This window comes from Trematomus bernacchii, unplaced genomic scaffold (genome assembly GCF_902827165.1).
Source record: "Trematomus bernacchii unplaced genomic scaffold, fTreBer1.1, whole genome shotgun sequence".
NCBI classification, from domain to species: Eukaryota; Metazoa; Chordata; class Actinopteri; order Perciformes; family Nototheniidae; genus Trematomus; species Trematomus bernacchii.
Genome location: NW_022987727.1, coordinates 8,377,995 through 8,403,414, shown reverse-complemented (window position 1 = coordinate 8,403,414; position 25,420 = coordinate 8,377,995). Strand labels below are relative to the sequence as shown.

Here is a 25,420-nt window from a genome sequence, read left to right as displayed (position 1 = left end):
CCCTCTCACTTTTTATTGGTCGAAGTAGGTTATGTAAACAGTGAAATGTGAGCCTTCCACACAGGAGGAGGCGTGGCTGGATACCAGAACTGTTGTGGTATGGCAAAGGTGAATATGTTTGTGTGTGTGTGTTCATGATTTGCCAGCCAGTCCTCCGCTCCACATTGCTGCTGTCACCGCCTCCTCTTATCTCCTCCCCCACCTCAGTATTTCTCATTCCGCTTACCCCTCCCCCGAGCTCCACAGCAGTGTGTGTGTGTGTGTGTGTGTGTGTGTGTGTGTGTGTGTGTGTGTGTGTGTGTGTGTGTGTGTGTGTGTGTGTGTGTGTGTGTGTGTGTGTGTGTGTGTGTGTGTGTGTGTGTGTGTGTGTGTGTGTGTGTGTGTGTGTGTGTGTGTGTGTGTGTGTGTGTGTGTGTGTGTGTGTGTGTGTGTGTGTGTGTGTGTGTGTGTGTGTGGTGTGTGTGGTGTGTGTGTGTGTGTGTGTGTGTGTGTGTGTGTGTGTGTGTGTGTGTGTGTGTGTGTGTGTGTGTGTGTCCCAACAACAAGGGTTTAAAGGGGTCTTCAGGTTCACAGGATTGTTCTGAAATTAGTGATCCCCTTGTTATCACTCATTTCTTAGTTCCTGGTTTGTTTGTATTGGTGATTTCATTGGTTAAGTTTTACTATAGTTTACCATTTCTTTCCCCTCTTTTATGCATTTATTTCCACCTTTCTTTATTGCTCACCAGGCTCTTTTCTACATCTTCATCTCACCTATCATGCATATCATTTTTCTGGGATTTATTATTCTCCCTATTTCCTCTCCCAACTTCAGCATTGATGGTTTCCGCATTATGATGTTGCTGAAATGAACCGTCTACAGTGTTTATGATGTGTTTATTACCATTTACGATGTGTAATACCATCATGTGAAGCCAAACAAGAGTCTTTGGCCTCTTTCACACGGGAACGTTTGCGTTTATGCACAGTATGCGTATTCAAAAAAGTCTTCCGTTCACATGCATTCGTTTCAGTTAACGTGTCTGTTCAAACGAGACCGCTGGAAACGCTGTAGTACATATGCCGGGACTGTAAGTGGCACTGTAACTTCCGCCAAAATACACCAAAAGCAGCGAAGAAGGGCAGCCCCGCAGCAATGTTGCCATGGCTACCCTTCTGTTTACGCCCGCGGTGTATTTAGCAACATGTAGTTCATGTAATTCTCCATGTCCACTTGTTGCTGATGGTTGTGGTAGAGGAGCTGTATATTTTGCACTAATATCTGTAGCATGGTCAGTAGCAGTAGCACTAGCAGTAGCTACTGACAGGAGGAAGTGTGTGTGGCGATTGCTGGTATTCAGCGGGATATAGTCATTTCCTCAGCATATGGATAAATGCAACGGGGAAGTTAACTGAAAGAAACCGAATCTGTGGATATTGCATCGACCGACCAAGAAGCACGTCTCCGTGGAGAGGACGCGCTCAGAGAGATATTCTCTACAAACACCGGGTGAGATGCACCTTTGTCAATATAATGGATCAATGCATGAAATCTGACTCTGTTTATTTTGTTTAAGGAGTATATTGGGCGTTAACAATTCTGGTTTGCCTTTTATAATATTATTTCATTCAAGAACCCCTTGTGCGTTTAATTAACACAGCTATTTTTGATAGTTGCTACAGCAGTGAGCAGGAGAGGTGGGGAGAGGCGGGGCTATCGTTATTTTTTCAGGAAATATTCGTATAGAGGTGATTACACGGACTCGGTTGACCCCCCAGAGCGTTTCGTTTGCAAATCTATCCACCTTGGGACCCGTTATCGTTTGTGGGGTCAGTTTCTATCGGCCTCGTGTAAATAATAGGGCTATACGCACGCGAAACTATGCAGATACAAGCAGTTTTCTCCTCGTGTAAACGGCGCCTTTGTGTATGCTGGGACTATAAAGTAGTATCATATGACTTTATTTATCCTTATTCCCCCGTCTTTCTTATCCTCCCCTCCCAATATATTTCATTTTTAACATTGGATATTACATTAAAAGCTTCACACAGATACGTTGGATATTTCTTTTACTGCACAACTCTGTCAACACATATTACTATGCACTATAGTTTAAAATTGAATATAATTGATATGAGTGCCTTAAGTTTTTCTGTGCATCTTCATATTTTGATAATAGCTGATTTTGGCAGGTTGAAATCGTGATCTCTTTTGTGTATTCCTCCTCGTTCCGAAACGTTTAACTTCATTTTCCTACATTTCACATCAGTTTAATATAATTGTATTTCAGTTAATATAAAAAAAGTCCTGATATTTACATGATTACAGTGAAATGACCTCAAGTCAACAGGACCAGATGTGACAGTAAACTCCGTTTACCCTCCGTGTGTCTGTCCACCACTTCCTGGTTGAACCCGTTACCCTTGTTACCTAAGGCAGCCTCTCTGGAGGGGGCGTGGCTTGGTGACATCACACTCACTCCTGTGTCAGTCTGTCATAGGGGGGAGGGAAGAAAGAGGGAGGAGGAGGAAGTAGACAGGAAAAGCCGGCACAATAAGGGGGGTTTCCTACAAACGACAGGCTGGGGCAACTTTTAAGCGACTCATTGTTTTGTAATTGTCCCACTGGCCTTCTGTCCTCGTTGGAGCGCCGGTAAAGCTGGGAAACAAGTCTAGCGCTAGATGTTGAGAACACACACTCTGAAACACTCCCTTTGGAGTGTGTTAGGGGCAGGAAGGAGGAACAGCTGGAGTTTCTAAGAGTGAAAGTGTAGAGGAGGCATGGATGTATCACCAGCGATGACAAAAGACAACTCCAAACCACATGACATGGGTGAGCAGCTTAAATCTTTTACTTGTTCAGTGTGTCAGTTGTTTTCTGTTTAGTCTTTCACACTTCTACTTACTTATCTCTTTTAGTCCCAATGTCTCCTCTGCTGTATGTCTTTCTGTCAGGGCTGTATGCAGGCACACTGACCTATATGTGTGGCAGTGCCAAGTCTGTGGCCCGGGCAGAACTCAGAGGTTTCATAATGCTTGTTATGAAATAAATGCGGTACTATTCTTTTAAAAAAAATAGAAAAAGGTTCCTGTTCTCGAAGGACTTTAATGTACGTTTAAGTGGATGAAACTACATTTTTTAAGTTACATTGTCATCTTTTCACGCAGAAATTGGATGAAGCCATGGATTTAGTTTGATATTTTTTTATTTCATTACGATTCATTTTTTGCTATAATAAAAGTAGTTTATATTGTTGGCGCAATGCAACATGTAATCCAGGGTAAAGAGTTTTCTGTTAAAAAAATAGTTTTTACGCTGACCAGGGGCTACTTGGTTGAATTTTCTTTTCAAAGGGGGTACATTATTGAAAAAAGTTTGAGACCCACTGGTTTAGAGGACCTTGACACACATTTTTGGTACCACATTCCTCTGCTGTGCCCTTCTTTCTGCCACACACACACACACACACACACACACACACACACACACACACACACACACACACACACACACACACACACACACACACACACACACACACATACACATACACATACACACACACACACAGATGACCATGTGGGAGAGGAGGTAAGTTTGACATATAATTAAAATAATCAAATTCTTCATCCATGGATTTGTGTGAAATGCAACCAGCATCAATCTCATATCAATACTTTCAAATTGTAATTGTGTCCATTTTTTAAAAATAATTTTCATTTTAAGTAACCAACCAATGTCATTGAGGAGTTTAAATCTGAGCCTCTTCCTAGAATCACTCATTTGTTAACTAACAGTCATGCGTGTGTGGGCGGCTGCTTCTGTACATGCTCTGTATTCCTGAGCGTGTTATGGAGGAGTGGCTTTTTCCTAAAAGGGGAGGGAGAATGGGGGATGATCGTCCGTACCAGTCCCCCCTCAGCGGGCCCCGGCTCCAGCATGAAGGGTTATGCAAGTTTTTCAGCTGCCATCTCTCCTGCATGCCTCTACCTCATACTCACACTGCTTTTGAGCAGAGAGGAGCACACAGAGGACCCGACAGCCAGTCAGTCAGTCAGTCAGTAAGTCAGTCACTGAGGAGATATATTGAAGGCCAGCAGGGTGTAAAACAAGGCTGAGAGCAGGAGAACAACACCTCTTTTACTGCCTAGAAGAGGAAGCAGTATTGAGAGTTTGACAGGTAGATTGAGAGGAAGAAGGAAAGCAGAGACGACCCGGCTCTTCTTAACTTGATAACCATGCTGCTCCTGGATGAAACGGAGTCTTTTGCAGGTGAGTGACATCACCATCATGACCCCAGAGAAAAGGTCGGCGTTGGGATGAATCTCTGACCTCTAGGAAAGGGGTAAAAAAGTTGGCGAGAAATAAGAGATTTTGGAATTGTTTTTAAGTAGGACAGGTTTGAGATGGGGCGATGCTTTGAGTTACAGGAAGAAATGCTGCCTAGAAAGCTGAAGAAATGCTCACTGTACTTTATATCTAATGAATGGCATGCAGAGAGTTCATTAATGTGTTAAAAAGAGGACATGAAGGGGGGCTTTGATATTAAAAACCATCTTAGAAGTGTCTTGAATGTGCAGCAGGAGTTGATTGACGTTATTTAAGTTACTTAACATTGTTGTGTAACAGTGGATCCATACCTACTTAAGTATGCATGCTACGTCTACCTTGCTGTTTTCACTCTCTGAACTTCCATCCCTTCATATGTTCTCTCCTCCTCTTCCTCCCTCTTTGATTTTCCCCCTTTTTTCTGTCGGCCCTCCCTCCATCTTTATGCCGGTATGTCCCCCGCGTGCGTGCCCGGCTGTCTCTCTCGTCTTGTTGTCTCCGGCACCGCTCTTCCCGTTGGCTGTTACTACGGTTACCTAAACCAATGCCGGTGCGTGATTGGTGGATCCGATCAGCATTGGGCCATGCTGGAAGTGTGAGCATGTGTAGGCAGGAAAACATATCGTTTATCAGACCATGGGTGAGACAAGTAAACACGTGAGGAGGGAGTCAGAGTGCTGCAGTTGGCAGTTTATCTGGAAAGATAGTCATATCTATTCAAAGAGGGGATGTGAAATGCTTTATTTCTTAATGTGTTCACATAGCAAAGGCAATACACAAAACCTTTTATCAAAAGAGAGATATCAGTATTAGTAATTAGATTGTAGTATTATATTATACCAAGTTTTTCCATAATATTTTAATGTGAGATTGAGTGATTTGTGACATGAATTGACTCTGTAAAAGTTCATGACGGATCGATATAGGTCAATAAATCCATTCTTTACATGTTTATTGGTTTTTAAATTGTCCCTTTTATCATCAGATAAACCTTTAGATACATCATTAACAGCCCGAAAGTTCAGAGAAATTATAGATTAGCCAGCTGATAAGCAAATAATTGTTACAGTAAAATGCAGTCTGTAAATATAGGACATCGAGTTCTTATCTCTCAGCGCATTGGATTCAAAGTTAAAGTCCATTCATTCAGGTGACTTTTAGCTTTAATTCAAGTGTGTTGAAATCTACTTGAGACATTTTGTACAAGAATTAAAAGCCTTTTTATACACGTGGCACAATGTTAGGGTACTCGAGTAAGTGGAAATGTCAGTTGTAAATTGACCATCCAATGTCTCCCCCAGATGGTTAAACATATGATCAGGTGGAATAAGGCGACTGAAATCTGACCCTAAAAGACTCTTACCTTACCGGTCCTTTACCTGTTGCATTGACCTTAATGTCCAACAGTGTTGACCCAATACATTGAAGCCATATGTTAATACTGTTGGAGGAAAAGACCCAGAACAATGGACTATCGATGACAAAATCAGATCACGATTTATACTTTTTATTCTATGAATCTTTTGTTCTGGTTTTCCTCAGGGTGCACTGTGTTCAGATGCCTCTCACTGTGTTGGCATGTATTTAGAGGAGCCTTTTATGAAGGAATAACTGATGCCTACATGCTCCTAATTTCCTGGGCTTTGTTCCGGGTGTGTGGCTCGTTGTGAAAAGACACACTAGATGCCTTGTCATCGCCTCAACCGTGGCATGGCGAGTAGTGATAAAGCCTAAAAGAACACGCTGTTCTCCCTCAGAACATCGTGTGCTTGTGTTTTCATCCTGTGAGTACAATCTGTCCATCAGTCACACACTGCTTATTGTGAAAATAATTGAAAATGAATGTTTTACAGCAGCAACCCCTTTTACGGTCATTATAAACAAAATAGTGTTTTGAATTCTTTGTGTATTTCCCCCCTGCATGCTCTGTTGGGTTGTAATTTGCCTCAGCACGATGCGCAGGAACAACCTGTCCATTCTCAGAGCAGCGGCGGGTCGGGCTAAACGCCGGGAACACGTGTAGTCTGGATGCTTTTATAACTCCGCGGTTCAGAGGATGTAGGCTTCACCAGTCCGGCCACATGGCTCTCATTCCCACTTCCCCAATGTTGCCTTTGTCCAAAAAAATGTTTGATCCCTCTGCTTCCTCCAGATCATAGAGCTGCCTTTTTTGTTCTCTTTTAATGTAAATGTTCTCCTTTTTTAGTTCTCTTTGTTGGGCAATGTCCTTTTCTTTTTTTTTTACCTTGCCGCTGCACGATGATGCCCCTCCCTTCTCTGACTCTCTTTTTTTTCTTTCTCACTCCTGGGGCTCTTTAGATTTCTTCTCTAACTCTGTTGTGTCTGTAATCCTTTTTGTTCTTGCTCATGAGGACATTTCTGTCTTACCTTAAACATCCCCCTCTGTCTCTCTCCCACACATCAAATGTCTGCAGAGTATCGTGTTACATTACAGCAGTCTTATGATCAGATGAATGTCATGAGGGTAGAGCCATTATTATACATGGCAACAAAACCTTTCATTACAACCAGTCATTTTGAAAACAAAAGAAATCCTTTAATAGAGCCTTTTTTCAGAATAACTGCCCAAGGAGCTACTAAACACCTTAAAGCGTACTCCACCTTAAGTAGGATCCTCTGAGCCGTTGTTTTCGCTACTTTCCTGGCTTTGCATTTATTCATCAACACATTTTGCACATATGCTGCATTTACAGCTATAACATCCTGCTGACTTCATACGTCAAACACACACTCTCTCTTTTACCGCACTTGTTAGCGATACACACAACCTACGCACTCCTTAAAGGAGTTTGCTGCTTGTATAACACACGTCATGATTAAACAAAGTCCCCTATGCTCAGTCCCAAAACAAAACCCTCCTTCTCTTTCTGACATTCCTCACTTTAATAGTCAGGAACATGCTGTTCAGACTTTACATTAAATTAAAAAAGCGACAGTGTACAATGCCAGTCTTAAAACTGGGGGTCGCTTGATAATGCTTAATGTCCGAAACTGAACTTTGATTTCAATACCAGTAAAATAAAACAACTAAGCTATTATTTAATACATTTGTATGGCTGCACTTTGCTTAACCTAGCCATCTAGAAAGCCAAGCCCACCATATCGATTAACATTTTCACAGAGAGGTTTTTAGCAGCATTCAAACATTCAAAATGAAATTTAAACTACAATTTGTGTAAATATTCATAAGCTTTTATAATTCTAGAGTAAAATACTGTTTGGCAGATGCTTCAGGCTAATAGATCATATTGGATTATACACTTTATTTTTCTGAGAGGTCGAAAGTACACACAGGGTCCCAAATGCTGCCAACAAGCGTTTATGTAACAGGTTATATTATGACCAGCACAATGGTAATGGCTGGTAGCCTGCAGCCATGTGTATGTGTGTGGCGGTGTGTGTGTGTGTGTGTGTCCTCGTCCTCGTCCTCAGCAGCATTGACACACTGGCCCACAAACAGAGCGTCCAACCTCGTATCACCTCCTGCTGCTCTTCCTCCATCACAGTCTTTGTCTGTCTCTTTATTTTTTAAATGCTTGTCTAATCTCTCTATTTCTCTGACACACACACACACACACACACACACACACACACACACACACACACACACACACACACACACACAGTGGGAGGGTTTCATAACTCACCTGCCTCGCTCTAATAAAGCAGCCTTAATAACTCATTCAGGGCAGTCTGTTATATAAGGTTGTTGTGTGTTTGTGTGGTGGTGTGTGGTGTGTGTGTGTGGTGTTGTGTGTGTGTGTGTGTGTGTGTGTGTGTGTGTGTGTGTGTGTGTGTGTGTGTGTGTGTGTGTGTGTGTGTGTGTGTGTGTGTGTGTGTGTGTGTGTGTGTGTGTGTGTGTGTGTGTGTGTGTGTGTGTGTGTGTGTGTGTGTGTGTGTGTGTGTGGTGTGTGTGTTGTGTGTGTGTGTGTGTGTGTGTGTGTGTGTGTGTGTGTGTGTGTGTGTGTGTGTGTGTGTGTGTGTGTGTGTGTGTGTGTGTGTGTGTGTGTGTGTGTGTGTGTGTGTGTGTGTGTGTGTGTGTGTGTGTGTGTGTGTGTGTGTGTGTGTGTGTTGTTGACGGCAGGAATTGAGTTTTTTGTCTTTCTCAAGGCAAGTTATGTAACCCAGTTAAATCCTGGTTTTTCCCGGGAAGGAAACCACAACTGTTTTTCCACTACAACTTTTTTTTTTTAAACCTGTTATGTCTCACTGTCTGAACTTTGTGATGTTTTCCTAAGTTCACCCCTACGTACATTTGAGAATTTGCAGTTTTTCTCTTATGCAAACCTAATACCAACCAAAGAGCATAATCTTAAGTCAAAGAGTTGAGTCAATTGTCTTCCTATTTATCACTGTGATGTCTGTCAAATCTGAAATCATTTCCCACGTTGTTCTTGTTGCTGTTGTCGTAAAACTAAAAGAACATTATGAACTCTTCCCAGCAGCAGGAGCAGGGCGGAAAATCCTGACACACGCACACACATCCGAGCGGCCCACATCGTCCGACCGGCCCACTTCAGTACCGGCCCATCGGGATTCGTCCCGATGGCCAGTCCGCCCCTGGTTGGTGGTTTGCTCCGCACAAGAAAGCGCTCCATTTTCCCTCTTGCGTGTTTCTCTGTTTTAATGTTGTCCTTCAGCCTTCGATGTGTCACGGTCTTATAATTCCCACCTGCAACTGCGTTAACAGCGAAATATGGGGTTCTGTGAGGATTTTTTTTTTAAATAATTGTTTTTAGGTATAGAGTTTGCCTCTGTATTATGAAATGAGTGCATACAAAGAACTGATATAGTAAATTAAAAAATAATTATTTTTGTGTAGTTGTATATTGCAATAATAACGTATGGTTGTCACAAAATCCCACGGCACACCCGGACTTGCCTCACGGCACACCAGTGTGCCGCGGCACACCGTTTGGGAACCACTGATGTAGACCATTAGAGGGCAGGAGGGCAAGACACAGACAGACTGTCCACTTCTGTCTCTTTAGTTGACTTCAGCATATAGGTCAGTGAAGAGGCAGGAACATGTAGACATTAATACTGGAGAATACACACACACACACACACACACACACACCTGAAAACAGTGGATCCTCAGTTCAGTGGCTTTGGGTTTGGTCAAGGTATTTAGTTTTCTAAGAAAGCATATCGCAGAGAGGAACTCACAGTCTGTTCTGTCACAGTCTGTGTACGGTAATTATTAATGGAGCAGCTCGGCAAAATGTTAGCGGACGACTTTATCAGATTAAAATCTTTTACTTGTGTTTGCAGCTCGAGGGCAGACGTTTATCCATCTGTTCCAGAGAAGTTTTTCTTCTTCTCTGAATACTAAGAGACAGCTCACACAAAAAACCTTATTCAGTGGATTTCTCAAGCTGTTTGTATCACTGTTGGGTGAACACTTGGTATTATTAACAGATTTTTAACAGCCAAGAAAACAGCCTGAATTCATCAAGTGAGGGTTAAAAGGTTTCTCACACCTAAAAGTGTCACAGATTTATCAGACCACACAGGAAAAGACACTTTTCATGGTATATTACTGCTTTTAGATACATTAAAGGCGCCCTATTATGGTCATTTTCAGGTTTCCTAATTGTATTTGTCCCTTTACTGTGACACGCCTACATGCTTTAATGTTCAAAAAGTGTGTTGTTTTTCTACCTTTCCTTTTGATTAGCTGGCCAGCTCTTTCCTGATTGGTCAACCTCTTTGAGATGTCCCACCCCTTAGCCTATCACGTGCAAAGTGTCGGAGTGCTAGCCTAAAGAAGTGCAAGTGTTACATAAGGCGCTTTCACACCAAGTACTTTGCCGTACCAGCCAATCAGAAATGGGAACCCTTTTCTCCCAGGAAAGTACCTGCTCTCTAGCAGGGACTGAAAAGGGGTTGGAAAGTTTTTCATGAACTAAGTTCTAGTTCCGGATTTTTTGGGTGTGAACGCAACATTTCAAGAACTATCGGAACTATACTGGGAAAAGTACTCTGGTGTGAAAGCGCCTATAGTGATGTCATTATGTTAAGGAAATAAAACAAAGGAGCCTAATTGAGGCGTAACAGGCTGGGGGGGAGTGAAGAGAATCTTTGGGATGTTAGCCTTCACAGACAATTTACTTGAACAAAAACTTAAATAACACACTATAGGAAAGCCAAAACCCCAAAAAGCATAATAGGGCCATTTTAATTATGTGGAGACAGGGGGGAAATTAGATGTTTTTGTTCTTGTTTTTCAATCAATGCTCTTTAAAAACCTGACACACTTGAAGGACCACCACCAGCAGACACATACACAGTGCCGTTGCAGTACTCTGTGACAGGTTATATAATCACTTAACATACTGTATACTTATGATGTTGCATAACCTCATGGTCACAGAAGACGTTTGTCCACTGCAGCCCCTGTTTAAGACACACACACACACACACACACACACACACACACACACACACACACACACACACACGGTTGTGTTGCTGCTGGCCTCACAGTCTTTTGTACATCTCTACACTACATGTTGTGGTGTTTTTTGAGAGGAGCAGCAAGTCTCCCACAGGGAGTGTCCAACAGAAGAAATTAATGGCTTAGAAAATGTGCTGCGGGTGCGTATATGCTCTGTGACACTCGCTGACTCATCGTGACACTTTCTCACTTTCTATCTGTATCTTCTCATTTTGCCTGCACTTCATCACGATTGCTTTGCTCCGTTCTCCTGTTTTTCATCTCCTTCTCATCACGAACAGCTGAAGATTTGATTTTGACTTGATCGCCTAGCAACAATCGGCTCTCTAAATCCATGCTTCACCTTCAAATAACACCTCTATGGACTCATGCATGTGGTAGTGATTCTTAATGAGGCGGGCAGCCTGTGAAGCTGAAGATGAAGCAGCATGTAGTTACTGGAGGTGAAGTCAGTAATTGCCACTCGGCTGTTCAGAAAGAAGTTTCTCTGGACTAAAAAACATGTGTTGAAACTTTGATAAAGACAAAATATAGAATTTGAAGCTTTATTTAGATAGCAGCCACAAAAACGTGATTTAAAAAAAAAAAGTGATTCCAGTTATCCGAGATAAAGTAAAACAAAAAAGTATGTTTTCAAAGAATCATTTAAGTTTGCCTTAACCACAAGCGAATTGTGTCCAGCCTTAAACCAAGCAAGCTATTTCTAGACAAACATCTCTTAATGTGACAAATTGAATGCTACTATCATTAAAATGATGCACTGTTCTTCTGTATGCATAAATATGGCTGTTTGCTAACACAAAGAAAGCAGATACCTCTTATTCATATTTACAAATTCTCCACGTTTGACTAGTTTTCATGTTTGGAAGAAATGTCTTCTTCAACTCTGCAGTTTAAAACACGTCTTGACTGCATTGTGTTTATTATCACAGCGTTATGTAATGTGTGGGACTCGCCTTTAATCTGAGGGGCTATTTGGATTTCAGGTCCGCTGCTCTTGTGTCTCTTGAGTATAATCTCCGCTGCACCCAAAATGTGTGTGTGAATGTGTGTGTGTTCAGTTTCTTGGATCCTCAATATAGAATGATTCATTAGTTATATAACCCGTGTGTGCATTTGTATATGTTCTATAAGCTGTCCTCACTCTCATCATGCGTCTGTGTTTAAATCAAGTTTATGTTCAAATCACAGATCCTTCACCATCATGACGACGCGTTTTTATCGTAGTAAAAGATCATCGAGCGATTGTCAGTACTTTGAGGTTATAATTCCTGTTTTCCTGCATGTTTCCTAGCGTGATTCCTCCTCTGTTCTTTTAGAAGTATTTTGTTATCCTGTGGATCAACAAGTGATTGGCTGAATGCCAGCCTGTAATCACAGTGACAAACAATGTTACATAAGAGTGACGCCAGTGTGTCTTCACTTGTATATAAAAACCTAACCTCAATAATAAAAGCTGGAGAACTCTGTTGTAACTCTACACATTACAATTGTTTGTATTATCAAAGGCTTTTTATATGATGGCAGGAAATACAGAAGAAAATCCAATACTGTCCTCTTGCTCAATGTGACATCGTCCAATCACATCTATTTAATTATATCCTTTCCTTCCTTTTTTCAGAATTGGACAATACTGTGTATGTGCTGCTGAAACAATATGAATGTTATTATACATTTCATTTGATTAAGAATCATAGTATTGTACACAAAGATGTTGTTCTTCAATTGAATTGACTTTACTGAATATACAATACAGAACATTTTTAGTTATCAACTGTTAATGTCAACAACTCAACTCACTTTTTAGCACTGTAGACACAGGAACACGAGACAAACAACATGATCAATCAATGTTGACACTCCTCTCTACGCCTCTCAGCCAGAGGTCCTTCTCTTTTCTGAAACAAGATACATGTTCCTGGTAAAACCATAAAAGAGGTTGTTGATTGTTGGACTTCCTGTGGCCAATTTGCTCTGGAAACAATAAAGGAAACGGGTGCTTCTCTTGCACTACAATATGATCTGTATCATTTTCCTATTAATTTTCCCCTTTTTATTAAGAAAACGGTTTCATATCGGTTCTAACAAAGGCCACATACCAAAACAAGTCATCCTAATAGTTGCAACTAAAAAAAGACAAGGGACAAAAGTCAATATTTTTGTATTTCTTTTAGGTAAAAAAAACTGAATTTATTATAAATAATTTTACAATTACATATCAATTATTCTAAATCCTATTGAAATGATGCGTTGAAGCCGTACTGTGAAACTAAATGTGGACACAAGGTGTGTTTAACAACTAATACAATCATATTATGTAACATATTGCGTAAGTCCCTACCAATATCTCTCTCTCTCCTCTTGACCCGGGGCAGAGGAAACAGTCTCACTTCCCAGAATCTACGTCTGTGTGTCACCACCATTTTTTTTAGATGTGTGTGTGTGTGTGTGTCCACCCCCCCTACCTCTGAAGTGCATCTCTTTTTCTCTTTTGAATGATGACCTCACTTTCATCTCCCTCCTGCTCTCTCCCTTCCCGTCTGCTCCCTGAGTGTCTCTTTAGAGTGCTCGCTGTGTGTGTGTGTGTGTGCGCGCGCGCGTGTGTGTGTCTGGTGTGGTTCTGTGCATTTCAGGAATCGTTATATAACTGTTCTGTAAGGTTGAATTGGAGGGAGTCGAGGGTGAAACAGGGACGTATAAATCACTTCTGGGACATTTCCATGTGAAGAAACGTCTTGTTTCGCTGCTCTTATCTATAACTGATGCATAGCAACCATTTAACTCATGTCCAGTTTTATTAAAGCTTTACATTTTCTGTTGTAAACACACCATGTTTGGCAGCTCTTTCCTGGAAAGAAAATCATGTAGTGAACAGGAAATTATCTGATGTACGCTTCCTGCTGTTTGATTTATTGAAATCAGTGGAAGAAGAACAGTGGCTGGCAAAGGAAGGCATGGTCTCTTTTTCATTTTCACAACTTATTATTTGGAACACATTTCACAACTAAAGCTTTTAAAACCGCAACTATAAGCCAAGGATAAATGTTACCTTGCTCGAGAAAAAACAAACTACGAATATAAATCTGTCCTTCTGTTAAAGGGGCCCTATTATGCTTCTATTCAGGGCGCTAGAAAATAGAAATGCGCGTGTAACGTAGTGATGTCATTATGTTACAGAAGTACAAAAAGGACGGGGGGAGAGAAACTCCCTCTGGAGTGAACTTTGTGATTTTAGCCTTTGCAGACCATTTACATGCACAAAAACCTACATAAAGGAAAGGGAAAACACCAACAATCACAATAGACCTCTTTAAACTCACTCAAGAGCTCTGGTTCCATTCTTTTATGTTTGCTAGCAGTGATTTTAATTTTAGATCTTATTTGCAGGAATGAATCCAATCAGGTGACACTGACAAGCATGGCTAATAATATTCCACAGGTCCAGTCTGTGTGTATTTATAATTTGGACCAAGCCCAACTCCGGGCCAGGGTCAGCACTTGTTTACTTTCTGAGTGAAACCCGTGAAGACCTCTAATTTTGCATGTCTGTCACTGGGTGTAATTTACCGCGCAAATTAATGTTGATGAACAGTTTTTAAATCATTAGCAACCAAAAATGTGCCAAAGCGGTCTTAGGCGCCGTTTACACGAGGAGAAAACTGCTTGTATCTGCATAGTTTCGCGTGCGTATAGCCCTATTATTTACACGAGGCCGATAGAAACTGACCCCACAAACGATAACGGGTCCCAAGGTGGATAGATTTGCAAACGAAACGCTCTGGGGGGTCAACCGAGTCCGTGTAATCACCTCTATACGAATATTTCCTGAAAAAATCGCGATAGCCCCACCTCTCCCCACCTCTGTTGCTCACTGCTGTAGCAACTATCAAAAATAGCTGTGTTCATTAAACGCACAAGGGGTTCTTGAATGAAATAATATTATAAAAGGCAAACCAGAATTGTTAATCATAAGTTGATGTTTAGTTTTGCTTAATTTCCCCCCTGTCCTCCTATTAATATGTATCATGCAACGGGAAGAGTGAATTAAGGACAGGTTGTGGTGATAAAGGTCGGATGATGCTTGTTTGTCTACTCACTTTGTTCAGATGATCCCCGGGGTTAATATCCACAGATTCGGTTTCTTTCAGTTAACTTCCCCGTTGCATTTATCCATATGCTGAGGAAATGACTATATCCCGCTGAATACCAGCAATCGCCACACACACTTCCTCCTGTCAGTAGCTACTGCTAGTGCTACTGCTACTGACCATGCTACAGATATTAGTGCAAAATATACAGCTCCTCTACCACAACCATCAGCAACAAGTGGACATGGAGAATTACATGAACTACATGTTGCTAAATACACCGCGGGGCCTAAACAGAAGGGTAGCCATGGCAACATTGTGGCGGGGCTGCTCGGGCTGCTCTTCTTCGCGGCTTTTGGTGTATTTTGGCGGAAGTTACAGCGCCACTTACAGTCCCGGCATATGTACTACAGCGTTTCCAGCGGCCTCGTTTGAACAGACACGTTAAATGAAACTAATGCATGTGAACGGAAGACTTTTTTGAATACGCATACTGTGCATAAACGCAAACGGTCCCGTGTGAGCGGGGCCTTAATGTATTCTAGTACGCTTGAGATTTAATTGGTTAAGCTAGAGACCTTCTTTTTTTCCTTCATGGGCAATAACTAATTAGATTGCAAGTGTTGCGACACACACACACTAACACACATTAACAAACTACTGAGACAGGCTGGTGTCATAGAAGGCGAGATGGAGAAGTTTGTTATCACGCGATGTACTGAAGAGGTGTTTTATGTAAGTTGTTTCTCAACTCTGTGTGTGTGTGTGTGTGTGTGTGTGTGTGTGTGTGTGTGTGTGTGTGTGTGTGTGTGTGTGTGTGTGTGTGTGTGTGTGTGTGTGTGTGTGTGTGTGTGTGTTGTGTGTGTGTGTGTGTGTGTGGTGTGTGTGTGTGTGTGTGTGTGTGTGTGTGTGTGTGTGTGTGTGTGTGTGTGTGTGTGTGTGTGTGTGTGTGTGTGTGTGTGTGTGTGTGTGTGTGTGTGTGTGTGTGTGTGTGTGTGTGTGTGTGTGTGTGTGTGTGTGTGTGTGTGTGTGTGTGTGTGTGTGTGTGTGTGTGTGTGTGTGTGTGTGTGTGTGTGTTTGTGTCCTGTCTTGTGTTTCATAAGCCGTCCTTATTTATGATCCAGCTCTTACATAAGCCTCAGATCTGGTTCAGTGCGTCTCTGCCAGAACAACTCGGAGAGAAGGAGACTGACAAGAAGAAAGGTGAAATTCTGATACACATAGTAGAAGAAACAGCGAAGTTGACATAAAGAAGAAGTTTAGAAAAAGAGGGAGGAAGAAAACAAGCAGAAATTAAAGCTACCACCTGGTGCAGTTTTATGTTGTTGTTTTTGACTGAAGTATGCTCTGGCATAGGATGAGAAGAATCCTCTTCATGGTGTTTTGCAAATGTAGTTTAGTTTAATGTCAATGAAAACTGAAATCCTCAAAGGCTCCGACTGGCAACCACAGCTGAAATGAGTCGAACCAGTTTGATGGAAACTTTCCATTTCAAACATCGTAAACATGCATCATTAGAAGTACGTCAGAAGCTCTTTAAAAACAGGTCCTCATAAATATAAGAATACCTGTAAGGATTTGTATGTCGAACCACATTTTACCATTTTGAAACCAATTTGAAATCCTAGAGCACAACTGAACATTGAACATCGTAATTAGAAGATGATGCAGCGCTAATAAAGTCAAACTGACTGTTTGCTCTACTGGGAGGATCCGTCTTTGGATCGTTCACATCGTCTAATGATTCATTTGTAGGATTTGTCATTCTGTTTAATGTCAGGTATAATAAAGAGGTTTGGTACCTCAGGAACGGCACTGAAAACCGTTACAGACAGACATTACACACCACCCTAAAGAGAGGCGCCTCTTAATATTTGTTATGTTTTCACATTTTGTATTGAGCTGTATTAGTGAAAAGCAGTTCCGTACCATACTTCCGGGGTCATCGACTTTAACCCGCTTTTGTGACTTTACGTTGTTGTGAAATGACACCTGGGACAGGTTCTTTAAATGTGGTAGTTCGTAACCACATTTAAAGTAATCGTAGATGTTAAACATCTGACTCATAACAAACATTATGTCCCGCTGAAGAATCTACTTCTCTTAAACTTTAAAATAACCATTACTTATTCTCTTCCTTGTTGTTTCCCACAGACCAGTCCCACAGAGCCCCCTTCACCTCGGAGAATGAGGCTCAGGGAGGCGACTCGGCCGCGTGGCAGTGTACCCCTCCCCCATCTACCTCACCTGCAGGGGAGACGCCGGCCCACCCTCCCACTGTGTCCAGACCCCGCTCCAGGCCGGCCAGCCGAAGCCCCTCCTCTCCCTCTGCCCTGACAGGAAGCAAGAAGAGAAACTCCAAACCGGCACACATGAGGCGCAACATCAGGTACTGAGCTCTACATGCTTACTGCAGGAACCATCGAGAGATCAAGTGGACGCCCACGTGTTGATTCTGTAGGGAGTCTCAAGAAACCGCAGCAATTAACCCACCATCATCTCTTATATAAAGCAGGTTGAACCCTTCATCTGGAGCTTTAATAAGAAACTGATCCCTATACTTGGAAATTGTTGCCATGACATTTAAACACATGTTTCTAAGTAATGAATCATCTGAAGGGATTTGCTTGTAAAATATAAGGCCACATAGATAGCACTTTTATTTATTTTATTAACGGTCAATGCAAAGTATTAACAGTATGTTGGCCCGATGTTGGTCAAAGTTATATTTCATCTGAAATCACAATGGGGAGTCTCTTAAGAGTTTAAAAAAAAAAGGGTATTTAATACAGCATTAAAAATAGATATTATATAAAACAAAACAAAAATCCAACCAAACTACAAGGTTGTAAGTCATTTTTTTTAAACTAGATATTTGAAAATGACTCATACTTACCAGGCAGTCAACCTTGAGATGAAAAGGGATTACTGCACAATCCCCTGAGTGAGTGTTTCTGCTGAGGTGCAGAAATACTCACTCAGCTTATTCCACTATTAGCCTATTGTATTTGTTATAATGTTCATTGTTGGCTGCATAATAGGATTTATCATCTGTCTTTATGCCTTAGTCCTCTGATAAAAAATTAAAAAAGAGCAGAAATCTGTCAATGCTTATCCGTACGTATGCTCGGTCTGCAGCTCCATTCCTCCGGCTGCCAGTAACCACCATAGGGCTCAACCTCAAGTATGCTGCTGATTTTTTATGCAACAGCATTTTTTCAGATAACATGAAACATATGCCAGATATTTAAACCCTTGCTTTAATGTTTGTTTGTGTACGTTTTAATGAGGGGACTCGAATAATAAAAGTATGCAGGGTTATACAAATATTAACAGTTTTCTTTGAATGTAGGAACATTTGCTGGAGGTAGTGACAAAATAAAACTCACATTTTTGTAAAAAAAGAAAGTCAATACAGCTAATTCCTTGTTGCCGAGTTAAACACATCAACATGTTTTTGTCTAATCTTATAAAAAAGATATCCGGCAAATGTATTAGGCAGTATAGCTTTAAGCTCGACTTTAAGCTAACATGCACCAAACCATAACATAATCCTTGTGGCTAACTTGTTAGCGAAACAGACAACCAGCAAGCAATTAGCAGCATAAGCATTTCATTGGATTCGTAATTATGTCAAAAAGTACATGAAAGTCTATTCTTCACTCACCCTTTAGCTCTGGTTTTGTTTCCACGGACTCCTGAGGTAAAATATCAGTCTCTGAAGGAAGGTAATGGTTTGCTACACACACTAGCTAGTTGCTAACTCTGACGGTCAGCGGCGTTCTAGCCAGGTAGCATGCAGTGAGTTTTAACTAAACTTTTTATCTGAAAACACACAAAAAAAACACTGTTTGATAAGATGAATCCACAAATTAATGCATATACAATGAAAACCATATCTTCCTGTAGTTCAAATTACACTGACATGGCTAAGTTTATTAAAAGACTGTAAATAGCCTAAACATTTTATTTTTTTCTGTGTCTATGCAGGAAGTTACTGAGGGAGCATCAGTTAGAGGCAGTTACAAAAAGCGCCCAGCAGGACGAGTTGGAGAGGAGGAGACGCCTGGAGCAGCAGAGCAAACAGGATTTCCCCGTACCACTGCTGCCTGAATACGCTACTGGTGAGAGCATGTACCCCAGAAAAAGGCTTCCATCAAATATAATATCACCCAAACTGTCAACCAAATAATTCAGGGTTCAACCAGGTTTAACATTGTTTAACATTTCAGCGTGGACTATACATTAAGCCATACACATATAATGTTATAACTAACCCTTGATCACTGCTTCCATCTTTTTTATGTCTATTTCTATCTTACTTTCTTTTCTTTTTACTTTCTCTACTGCTGGGTCATAACTGTCCATTTCTCCAGGTGATGTGACAAAGCATGTGTCGTCATCGTCGGCATCAACAGTGTTGAAGGAAGTGAAGTCTGTCAGACCTGAAGCCATCTGCCTGGACTCAAGCAGCACCGGCATCAGCGAGGACGACAGCAAGACCAACGTATCAGCCTCTGCTGCCACCGGGCGCAGACACAAAACAGGTGGGACACACAAATACATACAGTCGTCTTGGAGCAACTCAGATCAGCAACTAATACTGAAAAACTAAAATGCAGAAACTATTTCCAAACTATTCCATGTGTATAAATGTACTTTTTTTCAAAGCAGGATGAGCTTATAGGATGAACTTATAGTCAGGATAAAAAAATATATAACTTTGCTCGAGAAAATGGAGAAAAGTAAAGCCCCTTTTTATGTTAACCAGGCTTTCAGACTGCGGTTTGATTGTGTAAGTGGGCTAGTGTGTCAGATGGCTGTGGGGGGGTCATAAGCGGATCGGGACACAGGGCTGAGAAGGTTATTTATTACCCATAATTCAGTAGTATATTCTCAGCTGTCTACATAGCTAGGCAAATATTAAATAGGGCAAATGCTAAAGAGCCAAGTGTGAGCTTTGGTACATCGTGTCAAGAGTTTCAGATGTCAATGTTAAACTTTTTTAAGATTGAGTTTAAGAATAGTTTCTCAGTTTTTCAACTCAGCATTTAGTAGAATATTGTGTTTACTGTTACCTATCTATCTAGTTTGAGATTGAACCCACATATGATTTACAGATAAAGACCTTGATGGGTTACAGTGTTAAGAAGCAGATGCTCACATGTAATGTATGTTCCTCTCGTCTTCTTAACGTATCACTGCAGCACAAGCAGGTGGTGGTTTAAAATACAACCTTGCACATTGATGATCCATTTTCAGATCAAAGTTGTTAATAAAGGAATTTAATATAGCGAGTTATGTTTTTGGAGAGAGTGATTTAAGCCCCTTTCAGTCATGGAAATCTGTAACATTGCTTTCAAGTGATGGCTTTTCAGTTTTCTTTCATTGGTTTAATAGAAAGGACTGTTGTGATTATAGCTACATTCTTGATATAAATGATTAAATTCCGAGTGTTGTGAGCTTTTCTTCTTATGCCTTTTACAACATTTGGAAAAGTCAGCCACCCGAGTTCAGCCACAGGCCATAAAGCTAATCCACTTGTGCAATGTAGGGTCCAATAACTTGCTCGAGGGCATGTCTATCACACACTGAGGGAGTCAAAGCAAAACACAATTTACAGTTCTGCTAGTTTGTCTGTGTCGGGCTGAATCCTCTCATCTCCAAAGTATCTCAGAGATCAGGCAAAGCAGCCCTAATAACCTCATGACAGCCATGCTTTTATTAAATTACACACGCTGTTTCAAAATGCTTTCTGAGCCCAGGGGTTGTAGAGCGTCTGGGAATTAAAAGGCTGCATCAGCTTGAATTTCCAGGAAGAAAAAAAACATGGAGGATTGAAAAATGACCCAAATTATAATGAGGTTATTACCCCAAAAAACTAAAACATAGCAAATATCTGGGCCAGTTGTTCATCTGAAATGTTAGGATGAACTGTAAAAAATGTTTTGGATAATGTTCGCGTCTTGAGACAGTTTAGTGTTAACGGCTCGATTTATACCAGAGAGGGACTTCTACACTCATTTCAAGTTTCCATTCAACACTTTTACTTTAGAGGTGATCTATTGTGCTTTTTGGGGTTTTCCCTTTCTTGTAGTGTGTTATTTAATTGGCTAGCGCTCCAACACATTGTACATGATAGGCTAAGGGGCAGGACATCTCTAAGCACTTGACCAATCATAACAGAGCCAGCAAGCACTTTGTTAACACAGTAGAGGCACAATCCCTCCAATGTTGTACAGCCACATTTTTGTATAAATGAACAGCCATTTAAGTTTCACTTGTAAGATGTAAACAACCAAGGTCAAACATCTCCTCGGTTACTTTGAAGTGTGTGTTTGTGTGTGTGAGGGGGGTGTCATAGCTTAGCTGCCATGTGCATCACAATATCTGAATCCTCCTCAGGGTACATGTACCGTTCCCTTATTGCCCAAGTGCACACACACAGACCCACACACAGACAGACAGACCCACACACAGACAGACAGACCCACACACAGACAGACAGACCCACACACAGACAGACCCACACAGACCCACACACACACAGACTCTCACTGAGCCACTCAAATACTTTTACCACCACTCAGTCAGGGGTAAACACACATATGTTCTGCATTGAAAGAAGGCAGACTGCAGGCACATACATCTAACACACACACATACAAATTAGAGATGGGGAGAGTGTTGTGACGAACAAAGACATATCATATGTTGATTTGGGAGAAAGACAAAAGCGGAGGAGTGAAAAAAAGGAGGGAGGGGCGAGGAAGAGAGATGAAGGGAGAGAGCGTCTGTGGGGCAAATCAGAGCAGGACTGTGGAGCAATAAAGCTGGCTAATCCTGGTTATGAGCCAGAACACACACACACACACGCACCCAACACACACACTCAACACACACACTCAAGCAGTGGCACAGTGACATTTCTAGTTGGGGTTGCATAACCAGTCTCCCCCTCCACTCTAATCCTACTTGTATAACCGGCCATTCACTGCAGTTATACAAGCGATCTCACACACACACACACACACACACACACACACACACACACACACACACACACACACACACACACACACACCTCCTCTCCCCGCCGTGCCCTCGCAGGCTGCCAGCTTGTGCAACTAATACCGTTGACGTTAAACTCCTTTTTATCAGATGTGTGCCCCCCACACACACACACACACACACACACGAGTGACGTCCATGTTTGATGTAACATACTCGTGATTGAGCCACAGTTCCCAACATGACTTGTAATGAATGAATCAAGGCCAGTAAATATATACTAATCATAAAAAGGTTTCTTATCCTTTTAACATTTTAACAAGGTGAATTTTTCTTTTAAGTTGGTGTGTAAAAATGTATTGAACCTGCAGGAATGAAAATATATACAATTATTTTTACTATAGTTTGAGGTCAAAATGTGTTTGCAAGTGTTCATATTTGAAATTCTCCCCTCATGCAGATGTGATCGATCTCAGCTCGGGGGAAGACGACACCATTGTCCACGTCAGCAGCGAATCCCCCATCGAGGAGGAAGACAGCATTGATGCCCTCAACCGGCCGGACAGCCGGGGCAGGGTGCTGGTCAACCTGAACCATCCGGACGTGGAGACGGACATCTTCCTGTCTCCTCAGCTGGCACGAGCTGTCAAACCTCACCAGGTATTATTACTCATGACCTCAGGGCAAACCAACTTGTGTGTGGTTATCCTGTAACGTTTTGGGAAGTTTTTAAGGAAATAAGTTTCTGAATAAAACTTTTTTAAAAGTACATAATGTATATCATGTAATTTTTTTTACTGTTGTAAAGTCATACTGTGAAAATCACTTTCTTTAAAACTCCTATTTCTTGACCTTTTTAATGTCAGGGACAGTCTGCAGTGTGATCTTCAGTTTTAATGAGATAACACCTCTTCTTCTTTTCCGCTGACCTTCTCTTCTTGTTCTTCCCATGTCTCAATTTCCTTTTTCTCTTCATTCTTTCTCCATCACCTCTTTTCTTACTTCTCCAACTTTCCCGTTTCTTCACCATCTTCCCTCTTTCCCCTCTCTTTCCCCTCTCTTCCCTCCCTGCTCAGATCGGTGGAATCCGCTTCCTGTACGACAACCTGGTGGAGTCGGTGGAGCGGTTTGGCAGCACCGGCGGGTTCGGCTGCATCCTGGCTCACAGCATGGGCCTGGGCAAAACCCTGCAGGTCATCGCCTTCATCGATGTCCTGTTCAGGCACACCCAGGCTCACACCGTGCTCGCCATCGTACCTGTAAGCACCTTTCTGCTGACTGTTGGAATACAAGGAAATGTGGATAGATTAGTGCTCGGATGTAGGCACACACACAAAATATATTTTTGATTGAATCAGAAGATGACTTAAAGGGGACCTATCATGCAAAATGCACTTTTGTATGTCTTTTATACATAAATATGTGTCCCCGGTGTGTCGGGGAACTCACGCAGCGTCAGAAAATAAAACCCTCTCTCTTTTCCTCCGTACCCAAATCTTAGCATCGCTAACACTCAGAGCTAACCTGTACTGGAGAGCATGTGTGTGAAGAAGCAGGAAATAAAAAGGAACTCACCTTGTGGTATAACCGGCAAGAGAGAAAGCCTTTGAGCTCCATACTGTTTCAGAAATAATCCTTGATAATCCATGATATGGTGTTTCATCACGGCAGTATTTAGTTTAGACAGTAGCTGCCGGGTCCCGCATGAGCTCAGCCCCCTTTTTCTTTTTTTTTTAAAAGCTTTATACCCCAAATCAGCACGTTTGAAACAGGAAGTGAAATAGAGGGGTATGAGGCATGGCTAGCATGGGTGATCTGTTGGTATTTTGAGCAAAACACTTCATAGACATGTTTTTTATATATTTGTATATATCTGAGACCTATGCTATTGCCTAAAAATAGCATGATAGGTGCACTTTAAATATCATGAGCTCTTGCACAATTTTCCTGCCATTTTGCATTACTTTTATTGTCATACATTTGTAAATTAATATTTGGTATTAAAGTAATAAAAAGAGATGCAGTTATATTCATCATTGGTTAAATTATCAATAGCTTTGTAGCCCATTGATTGTCACAAATAAAAAAGTCATTAATCATCTAAAAATTACTTACTTGATTAGAAAAACTAGTGAAATGTTAAATGCACAATACACCACAGAGACAATTATCTGATCTATAGCATGTTTAAAGATGTAACAAGCACCTTTCTGGTGTTTTTACCTCTAAAAAGTAGAAATTGTGAAATTAAGTTCTATATTTTCCTCCCAGGTAAACACGCTGCAGAACTGGCTGGCAGAGTTCAACATGTGGGTCCCGCCCCCAGAGGCTTTACCTCGAGATACCGACCCGGGATTGGTGACGCCGCGTGCCTTTAAGGTTCACATCCTCAACGACGAACACAAGTGAGTAACGGGAACATACCTGCTTTGTTTATATGTCGGAAAATGTTTAATTTATGAGAATTGTAGTCTTTCAGTGCTACATTGTTCTGAAGAGAAGAAAGAAAGTGTTAATTTCAGGAGGCTGGATTCAGCTCCATTCATCCAAAGCACAGACTTTCCTTATCTCTTTCAAAAAAAGGCATCGCTGGCCTTGTGATCTGACCTGCCTCTGCAATCTATCCCCATCTGGCTCTTCCTCTCTTCCTCTTCTCCATCATCCTCTTTCTGGCCAGTTGCCTGTGCCGGAAACATTTCCTGACTCTCGCACGCATTGTGTGTGTTTCAGGATTAGAGAGGAAACGCTGTAAAACGAGAGCACAGTTTTTCGTAATACAGCCATGACTGAGAGCGACACAGTAACCTCATTCTGTCTCAGTTCAAAATGATCTTAACAGCGTTGAAAATTAACAAAATTCACAAACAATTATTCAACTGTTCAAGCAATACTCTACTCTACTAATATAAAAATGTTATTCATTCATAGTTAATTGGTAATTTATTTCAATTAGATGATTGATTACCATGTATTTTGTATCTGCCAAGCTTTTCTCCTCTTTCATTTCCCTCATACACTTTTCTTTTATACATATATTTTAAGCCACGACTGAGAATGCAAAAGACACCATTGTCGCATTTTACATTGTGTTCAACTGTGCAGTTTTTTACATTTGAATAATATTTAGGTACTTTTATTTTGAAATGCCTGTGTTTATCTTTCTGTATTGCTTTAGGGTTCATTTTGTGCAAAAATATAGTAAAGCAACATTAAAAAAGAAGTGAAATCCTCTCTGTGACAGGAATAATGAGGTCTGGATTGTTCCAAATGAACTGACCTTTCCTTATGTCACCCAGGAACACAGCGATCAGGGCCAAGGTGGTGGAGGACTGGGCTCAAGACGGAGGGGTGCTGCTGATGGGCTACGAGATGTACCGCCTCCTGTCGACGAAGAAGAGCTTTGTGGCTGGGAGGAAGAAGAAGAGCAAGAAAACAACGGGACCGGTGGTCATCAACCTGGACGAAGAGGACAGGCAGCAGGAACTGCTCAAAGGTAAGAGGGATGATAGGGACAGGGGGGAACAAGAGGGA

At 41.4% G+C, this 25,420-nt stretch overlaps 1 protein-coding gene across 1 annotated transcript in view; it reads left to right on the top strand.

Moving 5' to 3' along the window:
• The window catches only part of LOC117494182 (helicase ARIP4-like), a 71,466-nt gene that overhangs the window by 31,508 nt on the left and 14,538 nt on the right, over window positions 1-25,420 (top strand). The window contains 7 exon segments of the mRNA XM_034144946.1: window positions 17,033-17,267; window positions 18,869-19,002; window positions 19,255-19,425; window positions 22,350-22,549; window positions 22,966-23,148; window positions 24,161-24,294; window positions 25,186-25,382. Coding sequence (XP_034000837.1) covers window positions 17,033-17,267; window positions 18,869-19,002; window positions 19,255-19,425; window positions 22,350-22,549; window positions 22,966-23,148; window positions 24,161-24,294; window positions 25,186-25,382 — 1,254 coding nt within the window.